The sequence below is a fragment of the Paroedura picta genome, chromosome 5, assembly GCF_049243985.1.
Source record: "Paroedura picta isolate Pp20150507F chromosome 5, Ppicta_v3.0, whole genome shotgun sequence".
NCBI lineage: Eukaryota > Metazoa > Chordata > Lepidosauria > Squamata > Gekkonidae > Paroedura > Paroedura picta.
Genome location: NC_135373.1, coordinates 93,045,785 through 93,063,888, shown reverse-complemented (window position 1 = coordinate 93,063,888; position 18,104 = coordinate 93,045,785). Strand labels below are relative to the sequence as shown.

Below are 18,104 nucleotides of genomic sequence, written 5' to 3'. Positions count from 1 at the left end.
AAATACCATTTACAACAACTCTCTTTTGTTGGGGTTTTCTAGCCAGTTCCCTATCCACTGAACCATCTGAAAATCCAGTCTATATCCTCCAGTTTGTTATGTGGATCACACCATATTTTTAATAAATAATACTTAGCATTATTTGTTCTACTAGAAATTAAGCCTGCTGTACTTTAAGTACAGTGGGCGCTAGCGGCCCTCATATCCTTCCCGGGCCACCTCTCAGCCTTCCCCACTCCCCCCGCAACCAAGGCCAGCCGTGTGCTGGGCTGGGAGGCTTCCCCGTCGCCGCCGCCACCTCCTCTTCCCTGACTGCCCCGCAGCGGCCTCTCTCAGTGGCGGAGGCGGGCTCAGGATAGAGTCAGGGCTGGCGGTTTCCCACCGCCACCGCCTCGTCTTCCCTGGCCGCACCACCGCCTACCTTTCTTCTTGCCGGCGAGGCAGCAAATGGTGGCGGTCAGCTAGTGGCAGGGCCAAAGCATCTGTGGCGGCCTCTCCCAGCGGCGGAAGCGGGCTCGGGGTTGGGACAGAGTCAGGGCCAGCGGTTCCCCTGCCGCCGCCAGCTCCTCTTGCCTCCGCGGCTCGCTGCTGAACTCTCTTCTTGACGGCGAGGCAATAAATGGCGGTGGCTGGCCAACCGTGGCTAACATTGGAGGGGGCGGATCGGGAGGCACTTTGAGCCTCCCGATTCGTCAGTCCAGTGGCCAGGGACCAATCGGCTGCGATTGGACCCTCCAATTGTCAATCCAGGGGAAGGGGCCAATCGGCACCTTTTCTCATCCCGGAAAAGGCCCGCCCTCGGGGCCCTTAATGTTTAATTTTATCCGCTCCACAGGAGCGGTTAAAGATAATTTCATTTTTATTTTTATTTTAGTCTACCATGTATTTTGTACTTTAAATTCTTCAAAGTGTTTATTAACCTCATTTCTTTCTATTAAGCACACAGACACAGGCAGTGAAATGTTTTCTGTTCAATCCGGATCTGTGTTTAAAGCTAGTATTTTCCAAAAGATGTCTCATATGGATTTTTTAAAAATTAAAATAGTGCAAACACCAATCATTGTTACTGAACCAGTGTAATTCTTTGTGTAGCTGCACTTATTTGAGGTCAGAAGTCTTACATGTGTGCACAATTTTGATGGCATACCTATTATGAAATGTTGGCTTTTCCTTAGCTTAATCAGTGCAGGGGCTTTGCAGATCTGCTACTGAAACCTCATTTGCACTCTGCATATCAGCAAGATGACCTAATTGTTCAACAAATGCTGGTATGTAAATAGTTACATGTGAATCTTTTAGGGGTTTTCCTTAGTACATCGCTGCACCACTATATTATCAAATGTTTTCCCTCCTAGAAATGAAACTATGATTCAGTTTCTTACAGCACAGCAAGTCATAATTTATGTCAACAGAAAGCTCTGCTTTTTAATGGCTTTGCTTTTTCAGCATTTGAACTGCAGTGTGACTTATATCCAGTTTCACATGGGTGTAAAGTTTCTTTCTGTGCTGTAATCTCATTACCCATTATAGAGTGTGGAAATGCATGTATTACATAGGGCATATTTAGCTATATAGGCCTGGTCATCATTTCCCAACCTGGTTAAACCATGGATCTCGTAAATTTGTATTCTGCCTTACATCCAAGGAGCTTGAGAAAGAACACACTATGATCCTTTTATCATTATAGCCTCACAATAACCCTGTGAGGTAAGTTAGGATGAGAGAAAATCACCTGCCCCAAAGATCACTCAGTGATCATTATGATAATGAGGAACATCATACAAGATCAATAGATAATCTCAACAGGAGGTAATATCAGGTTATTTCATGGGATAGTATTGTAGGAAATTTTAAGATGTACTTGTATTTTTTTAATCCCAAAAAAGCTAACAATATAATTTTTTGTTTCCCCCCCCTGAACAATGCCTTACCAAGAGTTGAGACTCAGTTTATTTAGGGCAATTGCTATGTATTTTTTAAGATATTGCAATAATTTGTATTTATTTATTTATTACATTTGTATACTGCCCTCCCCTGAGTATATGTAGTGATTTTGTTCACACAACCTGGTGACTGCTCATATTGGGAGGATTATATGCAGCACATGTTCCTGTTGTTTTATGCTTGTAGGTTTCCAATGTGTGTAATTATAATGTTTGAAAATGTCTTGATAAGTTAGTGTTGATGACTTCTAACAGTTCAATTTTTAAAGCATATAAAGATAATCAAACTTAATTAAACCATGTAGGTTTGTTGGATGCTGTGAGATTCAAAGAAATAAATGTTTTTGTGTAGAAGACTTGAAGTATTCCAGTAGTAGGACTATCAGTTCTGAGCTGAAAAACAACAAGCATTGTAGTAAATAGAAATCCAGTATATTTCTATTGCAAATTTGAGTACATGTTAAAATACTTGTAAGTATTTTAAAGGTATTCATGTAGATGTGTGAGAGAGCCAGTGTTGTATACTGTAAATATTAACCTAGAAGTGATTCATTTCTTGCTTTTTGATCATGGTTTCCACCTGAGATAACAGTACATTATTAGAGGTTAACAGAAAATAGGTTGTTAGCTTCTCGACAATTCTGCAATTCATTACTGCTGTAAGGACCAGGCTTCTCATGGGAAATCAATAGGTCTGCTGAAAATTAAGAAACTGCAGAAATGTAGCATTACAGCAATTTGTTCATACATATCCAAGTCCAGTACAAAGCAGCCTCTAGCCCTAGATTGTTAATTGGAAAACGGGATTGGAACTTTGCACTTGTAAGAGTCAGTGGCCTCTGTTCAATTAAATGTACAGAGCCTCAAATGCCGAATACTATCTTCCATTTACTGTTTTCTTTAATGCATGGATAAGAAAATCATCCGTGATTGGAAACTTGACACACATTAAATACTGTGAACACTCAATCATAACATTTGTGACATGAGATATAAACAGACCCCTGAGCTTTGACTGAGTAATTTAAGTACTTAGCAGTTGGACCATGCAGCAAATAAAGATTCAAATTATTCCTTTTAAATTGGCCATTACACAAAAGAATTTAATGCATCATTAATTTCCTATTAACCTGTTCAGATCACACAGTTACAGAGTTGTGTCTCTCTAATTTTAAAACAGGATTCTCGGAGAGAGTAGCTTATGAAAGGTGTTATGCATGCATTTACCAAAAGGCCAATGTTTTATCTGTTACTAGATTCAAAGACTGTTCATGAGAATGGGCTTTGAAAGCCCCCCCCCCTGCCGTGACTGCTCAGCAGACACATAGATGTGGCATTGCCTCCAGGTGCGGCGTTTCTAGGCCAGGTGGGGGAAGGCCTGCTCCCCCCCCCTCCACTCCTTCTTTACTCACGGTGTCCTGGTGCTTCCTCATCGCTTTCTGGCCTGTCCTGGTGAGGGCCTAGATTGTGCCCTCACCCAATTGGCTAGAACTGCTGTCTGTCCTGGTGAGGGGCCAATCGGAAGGTGCTTCACGCCTTCCGATTGGCCCCTCACGTGGACTGGGGCCGTCCACTCACCACCCACTTAGCCCTTAACGAACTATGAAGAAGGGAAAGATATTTGAATAATAAGTCATTGTAACTAATGGTAGAATGTTTAATCTTTAGTACTATGTAATGATTTGTTGGGTGCATGGAATGTACTTCTGCTAATAAAAGGATAGGGTTTTCCTAATTTCAGTGGATTTCCCATCCTGCTACAGTTCTTGCATTAGGTCCTGTACCTGTCTATGGGCAAGATTCTGCTCACAGTAATCTGGTTGTTTACAAACTGCATGTAAATATGTGTTGAGGCAGTGAACTTGTAGCTACCTACCTTCCAAATGATTGCTGTAATTTCTAGACGTACAGATTTAAAGTACTACATGTATTATTGGTTATATACACAATCTGTCTCTGTAAAGGATCTTTCCCTCTTTCTCTTTTTTCTTGGTTTTAGTGAGATTGGGGACAGTCTGCATGCATGCGTTTGTGTGTGGAATGGTGCGATAAAACAGCCCACTTTTTATCCCCTTTTTTGTGTTGTAACAGTTTTGTGGTACAACAATCATGGTAATTAAAACAATTATTTTGGATTTGGAGGGACTTGGGAAGTTTTTGCCACATGGCGATTATTGATGAATAAAACAAGTGGTGGGAAGTTTTTGACTTCGTGTTCCTAAGCCATCCTGTGTGTACCATATCCTGGGGACGAACGGAGGCAAGCATGGTAGGGGCCAGGGTAGGGGAGAAAGGGCGGGCCCTGTCCAGGAAAAAAACTCAGAGGGCCCAATCAGGAGCCACTTCGCGGCTCCTGATTGGGCCCTCCGAATGTCAATCCAGGGCCAAGTGGCCAATGGGGAGCCGCGCTTTGCGCAGCTCCCCATTGGCTGCTTGGGCCAGCTGGGGAGTCGCTGCACAGAAGAAGGAGCCCTTCTGACACGGTGAGTCCCCTGGCTGGCTTCTCCTCGCCCCAGGGAAAGGAGTAAGGACGCCGTGTCGAAGGCGCTTTGTCCCTGCTCCTTTCCCACCCTGCATGGCTTAAGGCTGCGGGGGGGGGGGGCTGGTAGCCGGGGGCCTTCTCCTGGCCCAGGAACAACCTCTTCCCAGGGTCGGGAAAAGGCCTCGAGTCGCGGCCAGGTGGGTGGGGAGGCCTGGGGGGGGAAGCCCTTCCACGGCAGCCCGAAGCGTGATGGCTGCCTCTCAGAGCCGGGGGGCGGGCGGGAGTGCTGTGCTGGCCCCACCCACCAACTGAGCTGCCCGGCAAACTCCTTCGGTCCCTGGCTGAGCCGGGGGGGCGGGAGCGCTGACTCCTTCCTTCCTGACTTCCTCTTTTCGTCTCCCTTTCTCTCCCTCACACTTGCTCGCTTTTGCCCTTCCTCTCTTTCTGCCTTTCTTCCTTTTAGCTTTCCTGCACCCAGACTCACAGCCACCTACACTTCTGTATCCCAACTCTTCCCCCTCGCGATTTGCCCCCCCGCCCCCTCCTCGTGACTTGATCCCCCCACCCTTCCACCCTCCCTCCCTTCTACCTCTGCCCCATCCCCTTTCAGGGACCTACCTCCCTGCCTGCCTTCCTCCCAGCATTACCTTTCTCCTTCCCTCCTCTCCAATTATTCACTTCCTCCTTCCTTCCTACGTTTCTCTCTCTCTTTTCTCTCTGTCTCTGCCTCTTTCTCGCCCTCTCACTTGCTCTCATCCTGTCTTCATGCCTTTATTCCTTTCTTTCGTCCTCCCTTCTTTCTATCTATCGATCCACCCCCCACCCACCCCAACTCCCTAGCGCCCGCTGTATTTTCTTTACAGCGGCCTTAATTTCTAGTATTCTAAATGAATTGGATGATATCCTTGCTTTACCAAAAGTTATCTGGATAAATTTAATGGCTTAGTGAGTAGCCTGGTATCACTTTGGTTCAAGATTATGAATAGCCTTTATATCCACACTACTCTGTTTTAGATTTGTGGCTGAAAATGTGCTAATAGTGGCTGATACTGTTATTTCTAGACACACAAAAATTTCAAGTGCTTTCAGCTGTACTGTATCATCCTACTTAGAACAGCCCTGCTGTTTACAAACTGAGCTGCATTTATTGCATCAGTGAAAATTCCCTGAGCAGTAACTATGTTAAAAAAAGCAATTAGGTACAGACATATGGTGCTGTCTTATACCAAGCTAGGCCACTAGGTGAGTTCAGCATAGCCAACTTTGGCAATGGTTTTCAGGTTTGAGACAGAAACATTTTTTAACAGGAGATGCCAGGGACTGAACAGGCATTTTTGCAAAGCAGGTGCTCTAGTTGAGTTCTGCACTGCCAACTTTGGCAGTGGCTTTCCAGATCTGAGACAGAGACATATTTTAACAGGAGAGACTGAACAGGCATTTCTGCAAAGCAGGTGCTCTACCACTGTGGCTCTTCTCCTATGCAAAGTATAAAAGCCAAAGCTCTAGTTAGCCTGCATGACAGAGTAATAAATATGGATGGGAGGACTTCTTTTACACCCCTGAAAACCTTTTCCTTTCCATATGTATCTGAGGAGAGTAAACATAACCCAGCTGTTCAAATGTATTACAGATCAGTGACCTGCAGATCAGTAGGTAAAGCCTTGTTTGAGATGTGGTTAGTATTGGTGATTGCAGAAGATACTGCAATAGTTTCATCAGCAATTGCCCAAATATAGATGTCAGGGTGGCTGGCTTTGTTTATTTACTTTACTGCATTTTTACCTACCTTTCTCAGAGGTAGATTCAAGGTTTATTTTTTAAAAGATAAAACAGGAATAAAAGCCATATTCGTAACACTATCTCAAAACCCTGTGTCTTATTGCCGCCAGTGCCATCAGCCAGGGGACCCCTTCCTCTGAGGGGTCTCTTGGTATTTTTCCATGTTGTGCCTGTTTATTCTCACCCTTCCCTGATCACTTGGGATTTTTATTACTGTTATTTCAAGGAGGCCTGTGTAGTGTCTGAAAGGCAGTCAAATGGCCTTGAGTTCAGCAAAGCAGGCGTCAAATCCTGAGTTGCATTCACTTTAGTGGATAAAAGGGCTTTTCCATGGGAGCATCTTTTGGTATGAAAAATGTCTGAGTGAAGGGATTGGGGAACAAATTTAGAGTCCAGTGGCAACTTTAAGACCAACAGATTTTTCATTGACTGAAAGTTCAAGCGGGTAGCTGTGTTGGTCTGAAGCAGCAGAACAATTTTAGAGCCTAGTGGCATCTTTAATACCAACACATTTTTCAAGGGCCAGAACCTATATGTATTCTGACTCTATAATTCTATCCTATCTTAAACAAGGATTGCCTGTTGTGATCATTTGCCTGTTTGCCTGTTTGCTCTCCTATACTAGAATAAACTTTCTTATGGGCTTTCAATTAAAAACTGCCTAAGGTTGTTTTCTCATTGTAAGTGCATCATTGGGTTGTGGCAGACTGGTTTTCATGCAGAATTCTAGGCCATCTTGATCAAGAGCTTGTAATTGTACAAACACGGTGTATTTTCATGGTAGCTGAATAAAGAATCATCAGCCTGTGCTTGAGCAGCTCAAATATTTCATTTAGGGTGATTATGGAAGAATGACAAAAATTTGGAATGTACATTGGTGTACCTTGTACATCTTTCTTGTGAAAGATAACATGTCCTGTGTCATACAGTTGTGGCCCATTTGCTGGCTAATTTAGAGCTGGCACTGATGGTTTCTGCTGATGATTGTTATTACATGGCAGGCTAAATAGTATTTGGATAGTTACTTTGAGACCTTAATTCCTCCAGTTCATCAAATACTGGGAAGAAGAAAGCACAGACACACAAATCTCCTCTTTGTGATTTCTTGCACATCTGCTATTGTGAGATTGGACAGATAAGGCCTGAACTGTTTCCTCTGTCAACAACAAAAATAGATTTAATAATATTAAATAGCTTAACTTAATAGCCATAGGCTATGAGTTGAAATAAGCACTAGTGTGGTTTTTCCATTTTACAGATCATGACTAAAACCTACAGCAAAACCCAGGTAATTTTCAAACTGGGGAAGTGAAGCAGACTTGACTCACATGTCAAACCATTATGATTTGCAACCTTATCAACAACTTAGCCAATTACTTGTGACATTGGTTTATTATGGCACACAATTATCTGGGGTCTAGGTTGCCAGACTAGATTTTGTATGCAAACTGCATTTTTAAAAACACATGTTTATGTTGCTTTTATTTATGTTGCTTATTTTATTTATTCAGCTTATATACCACCCCCCACTGCAATCTTTATCCATTGTTCCTCTTAATATTTGTGAAACAGCCTGGGGGGTGGAAACGTGTCTGGGGCGGCCAGTGCACCCTGATTGCCCCTGCCCCTACAGCTCCCGGCCTCCATTCCTGCTTTCAGATGTGGCATGTTGCTGGAGCCAGCAGCAGGTGAGGGGAGAGGGCCCAAGGTGAAGGGTGGTGGAGGAGGGGACAAGCCCTCCAAGCCGCTAACGAGCTCCATCCCAGGCTGCTAATGACCTCTGTCCAGTCCCGCCCTGCTAACGACCTACATCCCATCCTGCCCTGTTAGTGACCTCCGTCCAGTCCCGCCCTGCTAATGACCTCTGTCATCCCAGGCCTGCTGACAAGTTGGCCAGCCCCCCACCCACGCCACTTGATCTGAGCGGCCCAAAGCCACCTTGAGCAACATGGGCAGGGGAGGGACCAGGGGAGCCCTTTCAAAGCCCGTTCTTAGGAACGGGCTTTCAAGCTAGTATACAATAACTGCTAAAAGCTTTTAGCTCTAATATTTTCTTACAGTTAAATATAACAAATCTGTATGTATTTTTATGTTACCTTTGTCTATATTTCTGTTAATTCATTACTGTAGTTGTGTGCGATGAAAGATAATAAGCATAAATATAATCTGAAGCAGAATTCATGCCTTGAGAGTATGCTTTGCATTGCCTAAGAATTATTTGGCAGTGGTATTTGAACAGGAAATAGATCTATGACTTCAAAGTCATATGAGGTAAATGAAAGCATTGTTTTGTTCAGTATAACATAGGTAGAATCACATGGTTAGCCCTTGTTACATGTAGCCAGATAACGGGGGTGGGGGATTTCACACAAAGTAGTTCAGTAGTGGAACTGGCTGCCTGAGGAGGTGGTAAGCTCCCCCTCACTAGCGGTCTTTAAGTGGTAACTGGACAGATATCTTTCATGTATGCTAGGCTGACTCTGCATTGAGCATGGGGTTAGACTAGATGGCCTGCATGGCCCCTTCCAACTCTGTGATTTAAGTATATTTGATTGCCTATAAGACTATCTAATAACCAGTGTTGGTATCCACAGATTTGTTTTTGGTGTGAAACTTAAAACTGAAACTTTAATTGAAACTGAAATTGAAATTCTGGTGTGAAACTTTAAATTGAAACTAATCACATAGATGGGCTTTATTTGAAATTATTACAAGATTAAAAAGGTGTGTGTAGATATTTTATAATATGACATGACTTTACAATGGTGGATATTAAAAGGTATAAAGTATGTTTTGCCGATGAATTTAGGTGACAAGCAGAAGTGTTACATGCCTTTGAAAAGAGACCCATCCTCCTTCAGTGATCCTGTTCTCATGGCAAATGAAGTAGCAAACGAGACTGTAAAACAAGAGGCTTTGGGGAGATGACATGATTGAATGAACATAAGAATCAGAACATTACACCAGCATCTGATCTCTGAAAATGGCTATTCAGATGACACTGAGTAGTCCACATACAGGGTCCACAGACAACAGCAGTAACCTCTCCAGCATCTGCTGCTTATCACTTTTAAAGCCCTTTCATTCCATGTGTCCCTGTGCACCAGTAGTGGCAATCAGCCACACATTTGTCTGCTATCATATCCCTTAAAGTGGCCCATCTGGTGTCAACCAGAGTTGGATCCTTTTCCATTGTGGCTCCAGCTCTGTGGAATGGGCTCCCTGAAGAACGGGGGGGGGGGGGGCTCCTTGGAGATCTTCAGGAAGCACTGCACAGCCTGCTTGTTTACGTTCATATTTTAGTTGCATCTAATTTCTTCCTTCCTGCTATTTCTTTAACCCATTCAGAATGCTGTTGTTAACCAATCTTGTCCTGTTATGGCTATGATTCAGAAAACCAGGAGAAGCCTAATCTAATTTACAGGGTTGTTGTGAGTGCAGTGGAGGAGGGGATAATCTATGTCGTTCTGAATTCCTTAGAGAAAGGCTGGAATGAAAAATATACTATGAAGTCTCTTGGGACCTTACAAACTGGCTCCTTGAGGCATTCTACCTAAGCTTCTAGGTCTTAATTTTAAAGCACTTCAACCCAGTCTAAGGAAATAAGGCAAGGGTATAAATATTATACATATCACCTTGTGTCTTGTTTTAAGCTTCTTATGTTTTGTTGCTAGTCCTCCATTTGTGTTCGTGTCCTACACCCCTGCTATTGTCTTTTGCCATATTCCACACATTTTCAGGCCTTGGCACTGCTTTTCTTTCATCCTCCAAGTGTCTGCTTTAGACCCAGTTCTTTTAACAAAACCTTTTTCTGAAGCACAGTAGTCTCACAATAATTCCTTGTTAATTCTCCCATTAATCACTATTTGCTTATAATCTCTAAACTCTCATCTCATCTTGTAACTGAAACCCTTCTAAGAAGGCGCTATGCGCTTTGCATCCTTGGCACAGTGGAGCAGCAGATAGTTGGTGCTAAATAAATATGAATATCTGTGGTGAACTAGCAAAACACATTTTGTTGGTGCTTTAAAAATGTACCAGTTCCCAAGTCAAACGTACTGTACAGAAATGTGATATAGTCAGTCCTGTCAGCTCAGAAATGCCTAATTCAGTTGAATGATACTCTCTTGAAGCTAAGTAGACTACCATTCTGGGGCCCTTTCACCCCCAGGAAGCAGGATGAGGTTGCTTAGCAACCATAGAAGGCATGCCGTCTGGTCAGTTTACCTCCTTGGTTAAGGAGGCAGCATGATTGGGGGGGGGGGGGGAGAACCAGGCTCATATCTAGGACTGACCCTAGAGCTCTGGTACAAATAAACATTTTATAAACAGATTTGCCAAGGCAAATTAGGAAATCAGAAGCCAACGATCTTTTTGTATAACTTGACATTTTAGGCACATTTTCAGTATTTAGTACATTTCCTTGATTCCATTAGACTGCAATGCCAAATTGTGTCACCTTTAAGAACTTTCTGCATTTTGGTATTGAAACAATGAGTCAACTTAGATTTAAAACATTGCTTTTCAACTGTTTTTACTTATGCTGCCATTTTAAAACATTCTAAAATGAAATTAATTTAAAACTGCCTATAATTTTCCATTATGGTGGTGCATATGCCAAGTATGGTGTAAGCTTGGCTGATGTTTTGGGCAGGGAGGCCAGAATTTGTGTCACTTGTGGCCTTCAACTGTAGGCCTAGCAGAACAGTTGTGTTTTATAGGCCCTGGGGAACTATCCCAAGTCCTGCAGGGCCGTGGTCTTTCCAGGGAGAACGTTCCACTAGGCAGGGGCCAGAGACCAAAAGGACAGTTTGACATCTTTGGGGCTGGGGATCTTGAATAGGTTCTGCTCACCATATTTTCAACTCCTTGGGGCAGTGGTCCCCAACCTGCGGGCCGCGGCCCGGCGCCGGGCCGCAAAGGCCAAGGCGCCGGGCCGCAAAGGCCAAGGCGCCGGGCCGCAAAGGCCAAGGCGCCGGGCCGCGGCTCCCTCTCCCCGCCCCCCCCCGCAGTAAAAAAACCCCGCAGTAAAAAACCCGGGAAGCTACTTACTGCGGGAGGGCGGGGAGAGGGAATCAGGGCCGGCTGCGCCCGTGCAGGCCGCGCCCGCGCGGTCCGCGGGTGCGGCCCGATCCACGGGCGCGGCTCGCGGGCGCGGCCCGATCCGCGGGTGCGGCCCACGGGCGCGGCCGGGCGCGGCTCGCGGGCGCGGCCCGATCAGTGGGCGCGGCTCGCGGGCGCGGCCCGATCCGCGGGCGCGGCCCACGGGCGCAGCCGGGCGCGGCCATGGCCCAAAGCGTGGGCGTGGCCGCGGGCCCTGCGGGCGCGGCCCGATGCCCTGCCGGTCCCCAGCCTAATAAAGGTTGGGGACCACTGCCTTGGGGGATATATAAGGACTTAAATGATATAGATTTATTTGTGTATTTAAGAAAAGGAGCAGAAAAAAGTGGATGCAGGAGGACAGAGATGCCTGCATTATTTCTGCATAGCACAATACTTTTCAGTTTCATAAATACTAATTGAAATACACAGTCCAACAATTTTTGAGAAAAGCAGAAAATGTGCTTTAGATTATCCTTCAATACAGCATGGAAGAAAAGGGAAAAATAAAAGAAAATTTAGAAATTTAGATTGATCACTGTGACAAATGGTTTTCTTCTACAAAGCATATAAGCTCATCTGTCACCCTAGGCATTTATTGGCCATGTACTTTTTTTTTTGTATACTAAAAATACTACTATAGGATGAATCCAGAAAACATTTTTTTATTTTAACCTTGAAGAAATCTAAGCCTGATTATATGGAACTAATTATTTTCATAGTGGTGATGGGGCCACTGTCTTGGATTAGTTTTTAAAAGAATTATACGAGCTATATCTTGTATGGTGGCCTACTCTTTTTTTTAAAAGACCACATTTGTGATCTTGAATTCTGTAATTAAGCATTACATAAAGAAGCACTTTTTTCATTCATCTTGAAACTGCCAAATAAGTTTTATTGAATGGTCCGGACATTGTGAGATTGGTAAAACAGGATTACCTTTGCAGAAGCCATGCTTATTTTTATTGGCAAGGCTTATTCATCCATATACTATCTTTAATGGTTGTTTACATCAGTGTTCCTGTGATAAGCTAATAGATCTGTCGGTAACAACTGAAAACATAAACAGGCAAGAGGAATCAATGAGAGACTGTCAAGTAAAAAAACTCTTCACTGACTGGCAAAAAAGCATGCCAGAAAGGGACAATGAATATCATCAGGGAGGGATTTATACAGTTGTACCACAACTAAGAAGACCTTTTCTCATGTTGCTATCTATGTAGCCTCAGATGATGGGGACAATTTAAAACAGGGAATCTAGAGATGACTGTAATGGTTGGGAGTAGGCAGTCCCTAGGGTACATTGGCCCCAAGCCATATAGAACTTTAAAGGTCAATACTAGCACCTTAAATAGGGTCTGAAATTAAATTGAAAACCAGTGTAGAGGGAACAAGCCTGGAGTGGTAAGTCCTCTACAGTCCATTCCAGTCAGCATTTTTGCAGCAATTTGCACCAGTTGTTGTCCAGACACTCTTCAAGAACAGCCCCATATACAGTGCATTGATCTACTCTGGATGTTAGCGAGGGCCTTTTATGTACAGCAAAGACAATACCAAAGCAGATGTAAGGGCCTCTTGGCCATAGCTTCCCCCTGCTCATCCAAGAAATACCCACAAACCCTGAATCTAATCAGCCAGAATAGATACATCTATACCTGCATCAGTCTTCCTCTCCACTGGTAGTACCTCCATCTTGTCAGGAGTAAGTTTCCACTTACTAGCTATCATCACATTGAATGTGACAATTTTCTGGGCAAATATCTACTTACATATATGTTGAATCTGACAGCAACATGATAGCAGCAGTAATTCTTTTACTCCAGATCCAGGGTTGTTCCTCAACACTGGGATACATCTCTTCTAGTGGTCTTAATGAATGACCTTAAAGGCCCAGCCCTGTGAAAGAAGGAAGGAGTGCTGGTGGCTGTTGTGGGGTGGTCCCAAGTGAGGTGGAACTGGCCTGCTCCATGAGGATTATTCTGACCAGCTCTTGCACTTGCTGTTGTGGAGGTCCTCCTCCAGGCCATTGGCCCACCTGGACTGACTCAGATTGCGTTAACAGGCAGTCCAACTTGGTGGTTAAAGGAAGGTGGCTTATTATCTTGCTACAGTTTCCAGTTAAGCCTAAAAGAAGTGCAGAGACAAATGCCTGCTCCTATCTTAGGTGGTGGGTTCAGTTTCCTGTCATGTGTTGTGGATCGTTTCCTTTGAATTTGCCTTAGACAAGATGCTTCCACTTCTCAGAACAATAATGCTCAACTCCACGGTGACTGCTACCTCTTTCTTTGGGGGGGGGGGGGAGCATAGCCCCAAAATACATGGAGTGTGTGTGTGGGGAGGGGGAGGGGGAGGGGGAGGGGGAGGGGGGGGAGCCGTACGTATGCATCAAGCTTAGTTTGTGGAAGGCAGCCCCTTTCTCCCACTTCCATCCCGAGAGAGTGGTCGGAAATTGCTCGCTCTGTGTTCCTGGCGCGCCAGCCGCAGATCCTTCCTTGCCCTGCCTGGACGCGCTTCCTGCCCGGCGCTCTTCAGGAAGGGGCGCTGCGAGACTGCGGAAGGGTTAAGGGCGTTTAGCGTGCCGCTGGTGGGCGTGCCCTCCCGCTCGCCTTCTGGCCCGCCGCTCCAGCCTCGCTCGGTCGGTGCGGCTGCCCAGCGCGAGCCACGCCAACTCCGGGGCCGGCGTCCCTTCTGGCCGGGGGGTTGGCAAAGCAGCTCCGTGGCGAAGGGCGCCGGGCAGCAGGCAGCGGACATGCCTGGCAGCGATACCGCGCTGGCTGTGGACAGGACGTACTCCGACCCGGAGAGGCACCGGCGCTTCAAGACCCGGGTAAGCCCCTGCCGTCCGTCCCTCCCAACGTCCAGTTTCTCTGTCCTCCCCGGCGCCTTCCAGGACGGCGCCGGGCGAGAATCAAGGCTGCCAAACTTTCCACCCCCAACACACACCTGACGCCCTTGCCATGCGTTTCGTTTCGGGAGAGCCCGTTTCCTCTCTTGAGGGTGTTCCCAGAGGCATTTGTCACCTCGCAGCACCCAAGCCCAGCTCCAGTGCATGCCTCCGTGATGTGTCAAGTGTCAGGTTTCAACTTGCCGGGCCGGCGGAAGAGCCGCTGGGAATGCCAGCACCTGGTGGGATGGAGCCGGCACCTCTGCCTGTGTGCTGGGTGGACCTTAAACACCTGGCCTGGGACTGCTGCGCACAGTTAGTGGGAAAGATGTTTAGGGTGCCCTTGGCTCAGCATGAACATGGTCTCTGAGCAGAGGTGGCGGAAGCAGCTAGCACTACCCTCACTCTTGAGGTGTTCTTAAAGAAGCCTTAGGGGGCAGTTTGGAATGTTGAGGGGTGGCTGATGAGGCCGGGCAAGAGAGACCTGAAGGAGTCGAATGAATTACAGCACGTACACATATAGGTGGAGCATCATCACTTTGGGATCCCGACTGCCTCTATGATGAAAGGAGGCAGGGCTAACCTTGCTCCTGGATGTTGTAGCTTGCCAATGTAGTTCTTCTTTAAGAAAATGTTGTAGGCATGCAATGCTGAGCAGATAGTAGAAAAGGAGGGCATTGTGGGTCCACTTACCTGCCAGATTTGAAAATGGCACAGGTGCACAGAGGTGAGATTGGTGACGTGCTGTCTGCCAATCCACAGAAACTGTCCAGTCAGTGCCAGGGCTACAGGTGTAGCAGCCTTATCCATGCGAAGTCAACAGTTACAATCATACTGCAATACTTGGAGGGAGGAATTGGTTTTTACCAGAAACTAGAGGTACACATGAGCCCTTCGCAAGAGCTCTCATACAGATCTATATTTGTTACAGACTACTTCAAAATGAAAACTCCTCGCAGGGCTTCTTGTTGTCAATTGTTAATGCTGGTTCTTTTGCAATATCTGTTTTGCGCTGTTTGCTTACAGTCTTGTTTTAAAGCCAGTGACTTTGACTTTCAGTTCCTTTGACAGAATTGAAATTGTGCAAGGCCAGAAGTGCAGTCAGACGTTGAAATGAGTAGTTCAGAAGTAGAAAGTAAATGTAAGCATGACAAGAGCAAAAAGCAATCTAGGAAATAGCTCTTGGATTATCTCGAGTGTACTGTGACAGATTGCTTATGAATGGGATAGGTAATATGAAAGTTTCACAGTAAGATGGGTTTAAAGAAAAAAATGTGGAACAAATTATATCAGCAGACCATTTATAATCCAGTTCAAAAAATTACTTTAGAAAATAATTTGGAAAATTATTAGGGACTGTGGTCTATACCAGTGGTCCCCAAGCTTTTTATCACTGGGGACCGGTCAACGACAATTTTACTGAGGCCTGAGGGGGGTAGTCTTTTGCCGAGGGATGTCGCCGCTGCTTGAGCCCCTGCTCCGCTTGCTTGCCCGCTGGCACCCCTGACTTCCTGCTGCCCTCTGGGGGGCGCTGCCAGCAGCTGCTGCACAGTGCCACGCCAAGGGGGAGCCCCAGCCATGGCGGCCGCTGGACAGCACCAAAGGTGAGCTGGCGGCAGAGTGGCAGGGCAGCCCCCGAGGCAGCAGCCGGGGAGGAGGACAATGAGGAGCTGCGGCCCGATACCAACTGATCCACGGTCTGGTACCAGGGCACGTACCAGGGGTTGGGGGCAGCTGGTCTATACTACTGTGTATAGCTTGTTGAAACTAGGATCCTACTGTGGAATTTTGCATCATTTAATGTGTCATTTTAATCCTTATGCTTTGCTTCAGTTCTGTTTTTAGGTCGCTGGCTAGTTTTACAATCTAAATCCTATTATTGAATATTCTCTATGTTGATGTTGATTGTATTGTCTCACTCTTTGTAATCTGCCTTGAGCCCAAGTGAGAAAGGTGGTCTTATAAATAATGTAAATAAATAACCTGCTTCTAATATTATATACAATACACATTGTGTGTGTTGGGGGGGGGGGGGGGAGTATCCAAGGCAGTGTTCCCTCTAATTTTTTTCCCCTGTAGTGAGTGGAGCTGTTCATATCTGGAGCAGACAATAGCCACTGCAATTGTAAAATGGGCAATGAGCAGTGCAAAAGACAGTGTAGTTCCAGTTTGCTATTGAGCAGGGACTTCCTGTATTAATGAGCAGCTCCGCTCATATGCACAGCTTAGAGGGAACCCTGGTCAGAGGGAACCCTGTAATATTAGGAACAAAACTCAAAATGGTTTTGTTGCACAATAGGCATTTGTATTCCTTTAGATAAAGAAGTCTGATTTACATGTATTGTTTTAAAAATAAATTGTATATTACTTCCACATAGGAATAAGCATGTACATTGAATGGATGCCATTATACATGAAAAATGAACATTCAGTTATTTTCCAGTGTGTATATTTGTGGGGAGTCATACCTGACCATGGCTTTTTTTGTGAGAAACGTTTTTTAAAAATATATTATAGTGAACATGCCGCTTTTTTGTATACAGAGGTCTCTGACAAAAAAAAGGGACCTGCAGAAAAACCATAATCGAGGCTGCATTAAAATCATATATAATTTACAAGCACTACTAGCTCAGCATTTAATTTAGTCTGTGGGATTGACTTCTAGAAACAAGACAACAGTTTTAGCTAGGCTGTGGGCAAGTTTCTTCCAGTCTTCTCTGAGTAGTGCTATTGTTGTCCAGTAAAAACAAAGGAAATAGTTTCTAAATATCTGTGTTGTAATTTGTCCTTGCTAGTTTTGGCTTTCAGCAGAAATATTTGTTCTTTTCCTCTCCTCTCTGATGAGATATTTAGTGCTTCAAAATAAATGAATTTCACAGCTTGAAGCAGTTGGATTATGTATCTGGGAAAGGAAATAATCTTCCTGTACAAAATCACACAATGTGATCCTAAACAGAGTTATCAGCATTCTGAATCCCTTGACTTCAGCTAGCTTAGAGGGGTATAATACTATTTAGGATTGCCCTTCTAGTCTCTCTTCCTGATCCTTCAGTTGCATTAAATCATGAGATTGTATGTTTAAATTGTTTTTGCTTAATTGAATGTCTTAAAATAAAACCAGTTGCTGGGATTTTGATTGTTGGCATACTGTCAACATAGCATTTATATTGGCTTGCATCAAGTGTTACTCACTTATTGAAAACGCTGAATTTTGTATAGAGTCATAAGAACTTGATATTTTAAGTTAAAAGAAATCTGGCATGATCACTGGGGGGAAAGTGTCTCCCATCCACTAAATCCTGCATTAATGGATTTCTGGTCTCTATAATGATTAATGTGATCTCTGGAACTATAAACAAATAAAATAAGGTGATTTTTGAGAGTGTTATTTCCTTCCTGCTTGTCAGCTGTTTTGAAAGTAGTTCTCACTAAGAATCTCCAGTGAGCGTGGCATGCTGGGAGGTGGCTGCTTATCCCTGGCCCACCCCAAAAACAACCCATGAGACAACAGCTGACTAACTATATAATTTACTTTCCCACTTGCCATGTTACAGAGTAGCACCCTGACCAGGAGCCAGAATCATAGAATCATAGAGTTGGAAGGGGCCATACAGGCCATCTAGTCCAACCTCCTGCTCAACGCAGGATCAGCCCTAAGCATCCTAAAGCATCCAAGAAAAGTGTGTATCCAATCTTTGCTTGAAGACTACCAGTGAGGGGGAGCTCACCACCTCCTTAGTCAGCCTATTCCACTGCTGAACTACTCTGTGAAATTTTTTTTCCTGATATCTAGCCTATATTGTACTTGAAGTTTAAACCCATTACTGCGTGTCCTCTCCTATGCAGCCAACGGAAACAGCATCCTGCCCCTCCTCCAAGTGACAACCTTTCAAATACTTAAAGAGGGCTATCATGT

General features: G+C 44.8%; 1 protein-coding gene across 5 annotated transcripts in view; it reads left to right on the top strand.

Annotated features, from left to right (window-relative positions):
* TMCC3 (transmembrane and coiled-coil domain family 3) overlaps positions 1-18,104 on the top strand; it is a 152,439-nt gene that overhangs the window by 89,550 nt on the left and 44,785 nt on the right. Inside the window, exon 1 of one of the 5 annotated variants that reach the window (XM_077339072.1) lies at positions 13,871-14,131. The exons of the other annotated variants lie outside the window; for them this stretch is intronic. Within the exon in view, the coding sequence (XP_077195187.1) occupies positions 14,054-14,131 (78 nt within the window). The 5' untranslated portion in view covers positions 13,871-14,053. Of the gene's footprint in view, positions 1-13,870; positions 14,132-18,104 lie in introns of those variants that run through there. 5 annotated transcript variants of the gene reach the window in all.